The following is a 12,929-nucleotide window of genomic DNA, read 5'->3' on the forward strand; positions in this document are numbered from 1 at the left end:
AAATTTTGTGTATGCTCCGTTTTTCTCTACCAACTACAGGTCACTTTCCCTATTTGGGCTTAATTTCTTCTTTTGTAAAATGAAAATTCTGAGGTTTCTTCTAATTCGGTCTCAGTGATTCTGACTGAGTCTGTGGTTTTGCTGAACACTACCCTGGAACTGATTATTGCACTAATAATTTACTTTTTAATTCACTCCTGATTAGCCAGACACGGTGCTGGGCACTTAACCCTAGACAAGAGATAATGGTTGTTATCACAGCAACCCTGTGAAGTGAGTGGTGTCATCCCCTTTTTCCTGATGAAATAACAGATTTAGCGAGGTTGAGTAACACCACTGTTAGTGGCTGGGAAGTGGCATCGCTGGAATATGGCACCAGGTCTGACTACATCCCGTGCCTCTGTGTTGGCTGCTTCCTGCTCTAGGCTGCTTGTGCTGGGTAGTCAATCTGATGTCTTCAGAATTTCTGCCTTTTAAAGTGGATTATTTGTCATATGGATTTTCCTCCTAACTACGGAGTGGAAGCCGCTGTCTTCATGACTCCACACCATAGAATTACCAGAAAGCCTTTTGTCTCAGACGCTGTCTTGCTCTGTAAATGTTTAATCCACTGGTCCTGCATTGATGCCTTTATAGGTTTAATATGAAACTCATAAAAGGAAGTACTGTATTTGATGGACTTAATAAATTTGCATTTTTATAACTTTAATATTGTATTCCTTTGAGCTGCACTTAAAAATATAAGAATAACCTGTTACTGTAAGTTATACATCTTCCCAAAGAGAGACTTGCAATTAAAGTGCTGTTTAAGACTAAAGAAACATTTTATTATAATCAAGAGCCAATCTGGGTTCTTTGGAAAGTCACAATTCCTTAAAACTGCTAATTTAAGAATGGAGGTTGCTACTGAAGGATTTGGGCTACATTAGGCTACTCAAAAAGTTGCTTTTACCTTATAGCTAGAATGAAACTATGAGTTTGGGATCTGGTGGTTACAGTCATGGTGATTCTGTGATAGGATGACCAAGAACCAATGGTTACCGGCTCATCACAAAATGTGCTGTTTGGCTAATACTAAGGGAATAGCCTGATAAGTGGATACAAAAAACCCAAATGTCACTTCAGTCCCACTGGTAGGTCAACAGGGATAAGCAGCAGTTTGTGAATGGTGGATAGTGAGCTGCAAGTCACACCATTACTAGGAAGCTACTCAGTGTGGCAGACAACACCCTCAGAAAAGCACCACCTTGCAGATGTTTCCAGATGACCCAGAGTCCTTAAGAAAAAGCAGACTAAGGAACATAAGACAAAAAATTGTATTAAAAAATGCTGATGTTCATCTGAAATGAAAGGGGTTTTTTTTGGTGCTGTTATCCTTTTAAATCTGGGTAGTTTAGATAGCCATGCCCTGGATAGACTTCCAGCACTGCTAACCCTCCATGTGCCAGTGTGGAAATGAGCCTAAGCAAGGATTATAGGGCAAAGGGGTCAGAAAGTTACTCCCTTAAAGCTTTCCCTCCAAACTACTTACCCTTTCTTATCTCTCATTTCCGAGTAAGCTTATTTATTTGGCCATCTACCCCATAGCTCTCTACAAACAAACAAATTGTTCTAACCTCGGGCAAAATCTATTACTGACAATTCTGTATGGGTTTCATCTGAGGTGCTCCTCTGAGGTCTGAGAGGCCGTACCTATATGTTCTTATATCACCCCTCTGGGAGGGAGCATCATTTCCTATGCACAGTTTTCTCATTGTCTGATGATTCGCTTACATCCCCACACAGTTTTCTGAATTCCCAGTAGTCTATTTCTCATGAATGGGTCAGAGTTAGCCACTGTACACCTGACCTTCACAGATGGCATTAGTGCGAACATCCATGCCACAGCTGAGGCCAAATTCAAAGAGGGGCTGACATGACGAATATGAGTCCTTTGGCAGGCATGTCATGTCACTGATCAAAGGAGTCTGCTTGGTTTTCTACACAGAAAGATCAAGTTCTTGTTCATGTTTGAAAAAATGGAAATAACTGTACAAACACATGCTTATGTTCTGAACATGTGTGGAGATGGGGGGTCGACTGCCGTTATGAAATACTGGCTCTAATATTTGATCCCTTTAAAGTACACTATGCAGATATTGTGAAGTGATCTTAAAGGAGTAAAAGCTTTAGAAACACAGGGAAATCTGTTTTGTCAAGAAAAGTGCTTTTACCACTGAGTATGTAATGTTCTAGGAGCATAGAACAAAGTTTTTCATCAGAGCTTTAGGGATGAAAGCCTTCATTTAAATGGCAAAATATGGAGCCATTGTAAAGTCATTTGCCTGTTAGTATCAATAAGCAGAGCTAAGTACTTTGACGGTGAGTTTTAAGAGAAGTATACCCTAAAAATAAAGGAGAATAAATGCTGGGGAGTTAGGAATGCTCTCGTCCTTCCTGGTCTCCTCCAGTTCTCTGAGGGCTGGCCAACTTTGTAGGCATGGTTCATGAGTCTTTGCTGTCGCCGGGCAGCAATCTATCAATTCAGGCAGTGCCTCTCTGGAGAGCCAAAGTAAGGAAGGGGACAAATGCCACGATTGACCTTTATTCCTCCCCTCAGTGGTAGGAGCAGCCAGGACTTCCTGATGCATTACTAACCAGGAAATCCCAACTGCCCAGCGGCAAGGGGTTAAAAACTGTTCTGAAAAGCTTTTTATGTTCTGAAAAGCTAAATTACACATATGTGCAAACCACAAACACACGGCACCTGGATAAATAAAGTGTGCCTGGTTAAAGCCTGGGCTATTTGCAAAAGGGAATCTGGAAAACATTGGCTTTGGGGTGGTTAACGTTACTTACACTTTAGGCTTGGCTTTTTTACTTTTTAAGAAAAAAGTAGTTCCAAGGAAATGTGCAAAACAAAAAATCAGAATTTTAACATGGCTGTTGAAAATAAGATTTTAGTTCACTTACTTTCTAAATATTAAGGGGCTATGAAGATTGAGAGGGGCACAGAGCTATTGCACAAAGCAGCAGCAACACTTTTAGTACAAAAGTTGTTAAACAAAGGACATTTCCCAGAGATAGAATTGTGCTATGGGATGTACTGAAGAGGTCATTAAACATTGAGCGTCCTCCAAGTATGGATCAAACGTCAATGGGAAATGGTATCAGCTTACATAATTAAGATTAAAAATACTATGCATTCAAAACCATTGGACTTCATAATAAACCACATTTTCTGATAGAGCTAACAGAATTTGAGCACTGAGGACGTCATGCTATAGGGGATTTATGCTGATCATACTTCATCTTGGTACCTACATGGCTAAGTGATTTCTCTTTGAAGGAAAAGCAATCATCTCATTATGGCAGGGGTTCACTGTCTTTCAGTAGAAAGCTATTAGGTTGAACCATTCCTAAGAAATTGCTAGTTTTGTAGGTCAAAAACTTTCAAAATCAGCAATTTCATATAATTCAACTTCATACTGTTGTTTTTTTCTAAGCCAGGTCAAGTGGGGTTGACAGGTAGATTTATGGGGAGAAAAGGAGTGGGGAAACAAATAGTAAAGCTCGTGTATGGTTCAGAAAATGAAATGCCCAAGCAGAATGAGCAGGGTTTTCATTGGGAGGGTTGTGGGCATTAAACTAGCTTTATGAATCTACCAAATAAGGTTTCAGAATTGACTTTTTCATCTGTGATGGAGGTAGGAGAAAAGTTTGGTGGGGAATAGTGTAGATTTTTCCTTACCTAAAGAGCAACAACACGGAAACAACTCCAGCACTATTTCCTAGGTTGCAAACACAAAGGTAGGAATTAAGAACTGAGTTCTTAGGGTACCTCTGCTATTAGTCACTGTTAGAGATTAATGAGAGCAGAGTTTTGAAAAACAGTAACAATATATCTCGTTCAAATTATTAACAAATAGAACAAAGGAAAACCATGTAAAATTGCTTCTTTGACAGTTGTTTATTGTTTTTACACCATAGTACCGTAATTTTGTTAAAAGCACAATTTCCCACTAAATCTTGCACATTAAAAAAACCCTCAAAAACACCAAACATTTATAACCTAAGGAATTTTGGTTACATAAAGCATTATATGTATATTGAAAAACCCTGCCAAAACATCGTAAGCTCTATGTAAAATGTACGCATTACAAATTAATATAGTTATGAGTCTAAATTATGACACCAGAGCACACAATCCCTGAAATTATCATTAAAAGCCTAGAAATCCTATACATTAACTTCTGAGTTCTAGTCTTGATAGTGCCAAGTCCTTGGCTAATGTAATGTTTGTTCAGAGGACTCTCAAAATACAACACAGCACAAATGACAACAAAACAGAGGAAACATAGGCACTACAAATTCTAATAGACACAGTGTCCTCATTCAGTTTTGAATTTTTCATAAATCTAGGTGTCAAAGTTCTTATAATTCACTTTGTGAAAATTTTTAAAAACAGTTATTATAACTTTAAAGTGTACAAAGCTCAACATGTAACAAATGTAAAGATGCCAATGGCTAAATAAAGATAAAACAGAGTAGAAAATATAAGGCCATTACAATAAACGCCATTATCAGACATTACTACATATTCCATCCTATAATCTCATAAATCAAAGCTTTTAACTGTCTGGATTCATACGTGACTGTATTCTTTCCAATATGCATTCTTTCTTCTTCTAGGGGTTGTTCAATAACTGCGGGTATGTTCCTGCCAAAAAGTTCACAGTGTTCTAGAAACTGGACACATTCTTGAATAACACTGTCACGAAGCATGATCGTGTGTTTTGACATGTTTTCTAATAAGGACAGGAAGCACCTTTTGGCATAATACCAGGTATCAGTTCCCAGCTTTTTATTATAAGGTTCTAAGCTTTTGATAACCCGAGAAATACCAAAGTCATAATTTCCTTTGGCACAATAAAGTGTCCCAATCACCAAATTCACAATGCACAGATGGTAGAGTTTCTTATCTGGGTCGTCATAGGAGAGCTGCTCTTCCTCCTTTTCAATCTTCCTCATCAGCTCCTCGGCTTCTTCATTCTGACTTGTCATAATATAGGAAACACAGAGGTTAGCCAATACGATGGCACTGACGTTCAGGATGTTGTCATAATGCTTCTTGACTATGGGCTCATAGAAACCTATGGCTTCTTTGTATTTGTTTTCCTGCATGAACAGAACATGAGCCACATTCAGCTTCCACACATCATGGTCATTACAGAATTCCACAGATTTTCGGAAGATCTTTTCTACCATGGGATAGTTTTCAAGGTTCCAGTAGATTTTTGCCTGGGCCATCAACACGGGAATATACTTCTCAAGGGTGTCATCATACTCATTCACTGCCTTTTTGACAGCTTCATCATCTCTACTGTGTCTTGCTTCCTGTACTTGTATGGTGAGTTTCCGGAGCTGCTCAGTCAGCAACCCTGCTAGCCCATCCAGCTTAATGAAAGCCTCTTCAGGAGCCGTCTGGCAAGTGATCATGGCATCCAAGAAGTCGTAGAGATAGGGTGTGAGGAACTTGTAAGTCAAATGGGCATTCTCTGCCAGGACATCTGCCGCCAGGTCAAAATATTCATACTTACAGTAGAGCAGCAACAGGTTGCCAAAGGTCTCTGGGGGGAAGGGGTTCTGTTGGAGCAAAAACTGTAGCTTTTCAAACCCTTCTGTAGGTCTGGAGTCCATGTTCATTAGCGCCTGGTTGTGCAGGGTCACAGGGTCTAACTCTTCCTCTGCCCTAGGCGGCATGTCAGTGAGGGCTTCCTGGGCCGCCTCATAGTTTCTCAGTTGGTATTCTATGGCTGCCTTGAGGTTGAAGGCTTCCACCAGAGCTGTCTGGTGAAGGACTAAGGTGTTGCCAACACTGCGAACATCAATGCCCTCAGTGGCCATGCCCACCCCTAGCTCTGGGTGCTGGCGGATGCCGCGCTCAATAATGTCTGCGATATGCTTCAGCGCTGGGGCATAGTGCCGGCTGCTGTAATAGGCCAAAGCCAGGTTGTAGGAAAGGTCAGGCCGGTAGCCCGAAGCCTGCAGGGCCGTGGAGAACTTGGAACACGCGGCTTCATACTGTCCCTCTTTGTAGAGCAAACAACCCAGGTTGACCTGGCCATCGGGCTCGTTCTCGCCCCCACTGTCCTCGCCCTCCCCGCTCAGGAGCTGCTCCACCAGGCTCCTGGCCCCGGGCAGGTCGCCCTCGCTGTACTTGATGGCGGCTTGTAGACGGAGGACCCGGCTGTGGTAGGCGGGGTTGTCCAGCAGGAGGAAGGCGACCCGGGTGGCCTCTGGATAGAGGCAGGCCTTGTACAGGGCCTGGGCCTGGTACAGGCGGTACTGCTCCAGCTCCGGGTGCAGCTGGCCCAGCTGCTCATAGCACTCGGCCGCCAGCGCGAACTCCTGCAGGCGGTAGTAGCAGTAGCCGAGCAGCGACAGGCCGGCGCGGCTCCTCGGGCGCCGCTGGAGCTCCCCGCCCAGCAGCTGCACCGCCTCGGCGTAGCGGGAATCCCGGATGAGCCGGTACACGACGGCGGTGAACTCGCCATCGGAGATCTGCGCACTGGCCAGCCCCGCCATAACTGCCACGACGGTTGTGCGTCCCAGTTACCAAGGCAACGCCCACCGGAAACGGAAGAATGCAACGAATGTTTTGGGTTTTTTTTTTTTCCTTTGCGTGCTCTCAAAAGTTACTTCGCAGCGGAAAGACCAGACTAGAATTGGAAAGGAGTAATTAATGTGAGTGTCTCTATATGTGGTCTGGTCCCTGCAGACTTAGAGTGTGGGCGGCGTTTGTCAGAGAGTGGAGAGGAAACACCTCTTTGTAGTTTGGAGACGGAAACTCTACTTCCCAGCATGCGCCGGTCCAATCGCGACGCCGCTCGGGACGCGGCCGCGCTGCATGCTGGGGGGCGTAGTCTCTGAGGGTCCCACCCGCGGCGGCGAACGGGAGGTGGGGTTTCCTTGGCTCCGTGTTTTGCTAGGTTGTTCTCTGGCGTGTGGGAGGAGGTTGCCCTCCTCGGTTCGAAGTTGCTAGCGTTTTTTTAGCCTTATGCACTGTGTGATGCATAGAGATAGTGCTGTTCCACGTTGTTTTAGTGAAAGAAACGGGAATGGAAAAGGCGGAATGTCAACTTGGTATTCTCCTCAAATTGGAGTAGGTTCTGTTTCCGGGCCGGCCTGTGGGCATACTTGCTAAAATCAGTATAGTGCAGCCACCAGGAGTCTTTATTTTGTTGTTTCCAGAGATTGACAACGGGAGAGACTGCTGTGGATTTTATCTGCTTCTGGGAGAAGATTATCTTTAGCTCCAAGCCTCTCCCTTGCCTCCTTTTCCATAACGATAAGTATTACTAAGGACGTATTAGTATTTAAACTTGGCCGTACACACTGCTTTAATCCTCCAAATTTCACTACAGTGTGGAAATCCATGACCTCGTGTTTTCCAGGGCGGGATGGGGGGCGGGTGGAGTGTAGGATGACCAAAAGTGCTCCTTTTTCTACGCAGTGTTACTTTTCTAAATCTACTTAGTCAGTCTGTGATGTGTGAGAGAGAGAGAGACAGAGATACCCAGCCTGTACTTGTCGGTTTAATGATGTTTTTTAACTATTACTGAGCCGATAAAAGTGGATTTTCTTTCATTAAAATAAAAAGAAAATTTGCCTGCACTTTAATTTTTCCCTCCCTCAGATTATTAGTTTCAAGATTTCTATGGAGATTTGGTGGACTGTACAAGAAACCATTCTGAATTTTCTTTTGTTACTTTGTCATGTATTTGGAATAGATACTCTAGATTCCATGTTACTACCTTAGGGCTATATTGGTATAAATTCTTTTGAATTTAATAGTGCCCATCATGGGACAGTGAAAAACCAGGGTCTTAATTATTCTATAAAATTATATTGGGTCACTAATAAAACACAAACCCATAGTTTAGACTGACCTGGAGACTGTAGAATTTGTGGGAGATGAATACAATTTTTCAGTCAAGAATTAGAGAAGTCGCTAAGATAGCCACAGACAAAACTGGTTTATCCCAGTGAAGTAGTGTACAGTTTTATCTTGAAAACATGTACAGTTTTCAAGATAAATTAGCTGTGATTTATGATTATCTATCATATGCAGTGCCTCTGCTGGTGGCCTGAGGTGGGGAGATTGTCTTTCATAGTCTTCCATGACTTCTGTTGGCCTCGCTACCACGCAAGGTAAATGTGGTCTAAGTAAAAGCATATCTTTGCTATATAATTTGCTAGAAAGACTTGAATACAAATCCTTTCTCTGCCTCCTCAATAGTATTGCTCCCCGTAAATCTTTTCTATATATAAATTTTGGAACCAACATCAACCATATTGCATGGCACTCTGTTAGCCTCTTAGCATATATTACCTCTAATCTTAATAATCACTCTGTATTCTGCATGTTACAGATGGAGAAAAAGAAGAAGCTGAACCCCGATATCCAAAAACTAAGGTCATTAAGAAATAGTGACTGACGAATTAATTCAGTCTGTGTATCACATAAGGGCCCAATTTTGAGGGGATGCTAGTGTTTTGCTTTTTTTGGTTGTTATTGTCCCCTTAAAACAAATAACCAACTTGATTTGGACAGTAGAATTTGGACTTCCTGGCCTGAGTTGCAGCTGTGAGAAGATGTTAGGAAATGATTAGTGGGAGGTGGTGCAGTTCCTGGTCATGTGTTATAGCTAAAAAATGCTTCAATAAGGCATCTGAATGCTATACTGTCAAGCGGCTGACATCATGTACTCATGCATTCTTTTCTGTTGCCTAGAAGTTTGGCAGTGCTGTGTTCTTCTGGATGGGACTGACAAGGAATCTTCCACTGCTTGAATACCAAGAAAGGAACAAATTACACCCATTTCAAAGGGGTTGGGTGGGGCCCTAGCCCACCTAAGATCCCCAGGAAAGCAGTTGCTGAGGACCACTATTACCCTACTCAGAGGCTTCTTCCAACCCTGTCTCTAGCTGCAGCCCTGTCTGGTCTTCCACCCAGGGAGGTACATGGTTTGAGGGCTACTGGCTAATGCTGCTCAATAATCAGGGAATAGGGTCTCTTTTCCTTTATACCTGGCTGATTGACACTTATCTCTTAGAAAAAATAATTATCCAAAAGGCTCAATATTTTAGAAGCCTTATGTATTTTAAATCTTGTATTGACATATTACCTTGGGTAAGTTGCTATTAAATCAAGGTGAGATGACAGAACATGGAAATGAGAAATTGCTTTTTACATCTTTAGTCTGTCAGTCTGTTTTTCAGAGCTGAAACTGCATCATGAAAGCATTTGCCTTCCGATGGTTTCTTGGAAGTGTGTGAAAAACAGGACTATCTGCTCTCGCCCACATTTCTCTGACCCCCTCAGGCATCAGCTGAGGTTCCTCTCTTTGTGTTGGTACTATCCGTGAGTGGCAGCGGAAGGGGGCAGGAGGGAGGCCATTCTGTGTCTTCCTCCTTATTTCATGTGCTGCTGCTCCCAAGGCCTGGCTGGAAAAAAGCAGGACATTCGGCTTAGACAGATGGAGGGCAGGGTCATTTTCAAAATGAAATGAGTGCACAAATCACACTGTGAAATTGGCATGACCGTCACTGCTGCTGTGATAGACTGACTTTTATTCAGTCTCTGATAGGCAGTTGGGGAATAGATTAGTTTTTTTTGAGGGGCAGGGGAGGAGATGGTGAAAGAAGGCCCTTTAGTTAATGATAGAAGTTCTGGAAAGCAGTAAATGAGGTGGAATATTGTAAAATGTCATAAAGGATCATTTTGTTTCCAACAGAATCTTGAAAAGCTGGAGCATATATCAAAAAGTAAGTGTATCATACCATTCCTTGCAATAAGAAAGCATTTGGTGGTTGCAATAAAATGATTTAGTGCCTTATTGAAAGGAATGAGGCTTTGAGAAAATGGTATTGGACTCAAGGTAGATTTTGCTGTGTAACGGGAGGCATGTTTACTGCACAGAAGAATTCCATTCAGGCAAAATGTATAGGAGCTAAAAGCGTGATGCTTGGTTCTTAACATGCTTATGTTTCTGCCACCAGCATGTGAGATGAGCAAATCCCATGTATATTCTATTAGGCATTCTCTTTTAAAACTAGTTGGAAATGATTGTTTCTTATTTATCTTGTAAAAATAACCACCTCTTTTGGGTAAACATTGTATGTTTATGAGGATTTCAAGCACAGCTGTGGTTAAACATCTTCCTTGACAAAGGAAGAGCTTCTGCAAAACCATGTCCCAAGGTGTTATTTCTGTCTCCCATTCATTCCAGGCTGTTGTCTGCAGGGTGCCAGCCTGAGAGGCTCAGTTTCCTTACTTCCTCAAGAGTCCAGCTTGATTTTTGTCCCTGTGCATCCATTGATGGCGCTAGAACTGACCCTCCATCCACCTCCTCTCGCCTCTCTCCACCACCCTCTAAACAGAGAAGAAAAGAATAAACTAGCGTGAAATTTGTAATGTAGTTCACTGACCTTTAAGAGCATCTGTTCAGTCTTTGAAGCGTTTTGGAAAAGATCGTATGCTGAATCAACACTTGGGAACATTTATGCTCAGATGGTGAGAAGTTTAACCTCATTGAGAGCTTCATCTTTTTTCTCTGGTAGTTCCAGCTCTGTGAATATTTTATATGGTAATATATTTTCTTCTTGATATATCTGGTTTTTGATCAAGTAGTTTCTATTTCTAGGTTTACGGTGTTATTATCCAAACTAATTTATTAGGCAGAACACAATAACATTATGGGTTATAACAAGGAGTTAGCAGAGAAGACACAAGTGCGAGTACTGCCATTGAAAAATTCGTTCCCCACAGTTGGAGTGTGCTGTGGAAGGTGCTGATGGGGCTGTTAACTCAAATCACTTCATTTGAGCATTTTTCACTGCTCTCATTTCCAAGAGGCAAAAAATGATTCGTGGTATCAATTGTTTCTTCCAAGACTCGTACCTTTCGTAGTCAGATGCATCCTATCTATGCTTCTTCACATTTCTGCAGTACAGCCATGAAAATAATAAATTGGATGGGAAACGTCTTTGAAGTCCGTGGGCAGAAGATGATATTCCTAAAAGAAAGATGTCATTTTCTGGCTTGCAAAGCTTCCAAACTGCTTTTCCATCAGAGAGCTAGTTTTTCCTCATTTTTAAAGTTCTCTCTGTGGAGAGTCGTGGAACACACTCCCAGGGCCGTGCTGGTGGGCTAAAAGACCAACTCGGAAACCAAGCCTGTCCTTCAAGCCTCCGGCCCCACACTGCACTTCCAGTGAATCGAGTTCTGACAATTCTGCCTCTCACATATCTCAACTCCATGTTCTTCTCTCCAGTTTCTACGACCACTGCTCTGGTTTCTCCCACCACCGTCTCTCTCCTGGATCTGCGACATCTCCTAAATTGCGTCCCCTCGTGTCTTCCTGGGACCCTTCCAAAGATTTCAAAGTGCTTTATCTCTTGTCTTTGTTCAGGGTTTCACTCTGGGACCTCATTAAGCCTTTAAATGCACTTCACCATATCTCCCAGGAGATCGTGAGATCCTTGTTCAAAATAGGACTCCCAGTGGCTTCTCTGCCTAAGTCAGAGTTTCTGTCTTAGGGTATAGAGGGTGTTGTCATTCACCTGAGTGACTCTTGCTGCCTGAATGGATGGGAATGTTTGGGACTAAGACCTCAAATGGTTTTGAAAGGATGGTTGCCATACATGGTGTTAGAAGTTGAGGGTGAGGTAGAAACTTCAGTTGACTTAGTCACTTTCTCCTGGTGAAGAATTTAATAACATTATTTTGTGTTACAAGCGCATCAAGTGCTTTTCTTGCCTCTGGATCTCTATCCATGGAGGGCTTCCTTGCCTTTTCTGTGCCTTTTAACCTTATCCATGGTTTTGTCCTTCTCCAGCCTTGGCAATTGAAACCCTGCAGACCTTCTATTTGTAAAGTGCCTATAAAGACAAAAGACAAAGAAAGAAATAAAAAATTGATCAAGACATGAAAATGTGCCCAGGAGGCATAACATATTGAAAGAGACAGGCTAGTTCAGTATAAAACCACCTGAAGTCAAATTCCTGTTCTGCCATCACCAACACTTGTAGCCATGGAAAAGGTTCTTAACCTTGCTGAATTGCAGTTCCCTTATGGGTAAAACAGGAACCAAAATAATTTCTTTGTTTAAGATAATACAAGGATCTGGCTCATAGTTGGTACCTAATACATTTTAACTATTATTATTACATAAATGGAACCATTGAGATTCTTTGGGAATCTTATTAGAATATTTTAGGCTTAAACAAGTATTGACCAAAATTACTGAGTTAAACATCTGCCATTCAGGAGTAGATGTTCTCCTGATCCTTCAGATGTTGTATTCCTGAGTGCCTAATAAACTGCATAATGTGCAGGGGCAATTATCTGGCATAAATTAGTGTCTTCATTAAAGCTGCTTCTCCAGGAAATTTAAGCACCAAGTTAAATAGTGTATTTTGTTCATTCAACAGATTAGTGAGTACTTACTCTGCTCAAGGCACTGTGCATTGTGGAGGATCCCAAACCTTCAAGAAACTTAGAGTCCAGGGAAGATATCACGAATACAAAAATAAAAAATCAATACGAATACAAATAAATCGATACAAATAAAAAAAATCACAACCCAGACAATATGTGCAGTGCCTTAAGGGTGATAAAACGCGACATCAAGATTCAGGTTTAGAGTAAGAACAATCCTGTGTCTGGCTAGAGCAGTGGTTTGCAACCCTACCAATACCTTGCTTCTCCCTTTGTTTGTTTGAGGGGTGCTGGCGCAGGCCCAGGTTGGTTAGTACCTATATCACAACCCCTTGGCTGGTATAATTCAACACACATCTGACCCATCTGCTTTCCTTTGGGCAAATCATCTAGAGACTAAATTAAGTTCTGAGAACATAAACCAATAAACCAAAGCAATAAATCC

The 12,929-nt window shown here is 42.1% G+C and overlaps 1 protein-coding gene across 1 annotated transcript; it reads right to left on the reverse strand.

Annotated features, from left to right (window-relative positions):
- Positions 1–3,930: 3,930 nt before the first annotated feature.
- On the reverse strand, positions 3,931–6,567 carry LOC124238182 (tetratricopeptide repeat protein 30B). The gene has a single exon (XM_046658833.1). It carries the CDS (start codon positions 6,565–6,567, stop codon positions 4,573–4,575), a length of 1,995 nt encoding a protein of 664 aa, XP_046514789.1. The 3' UTR covers positions 3,931–4,572.
- Between the last annotated feature and the right edge of the window lie 6,362 nt (positions 6,568–12,929).

This window comes from Equus quagga, chromosome 4 (assembly GCF_021613505.1).
Source record: "Equus quagga isolate Etosha38 chromosome 4, UCLA_HA_Equagga_1.0, whole genome shotgun sequence".
In the NCBI taxonomy this organism is placed as follows: domain Eukaryota; kingdom Metazoa; phylum Chordata; class Mammalia; order Perissodactyla; family Equidae; genus Equus; species Equus quagga.

Excerpts from the sequence above, each read along its gene's own strand:
- LOC124238182 (XM_046658833.1), bottom strand. The coding sequence starts at position 6,567 with ATGGCGGGGCTGGCCAGTGCGCAGATCTCCGATGGCGAGTTCACCGCC.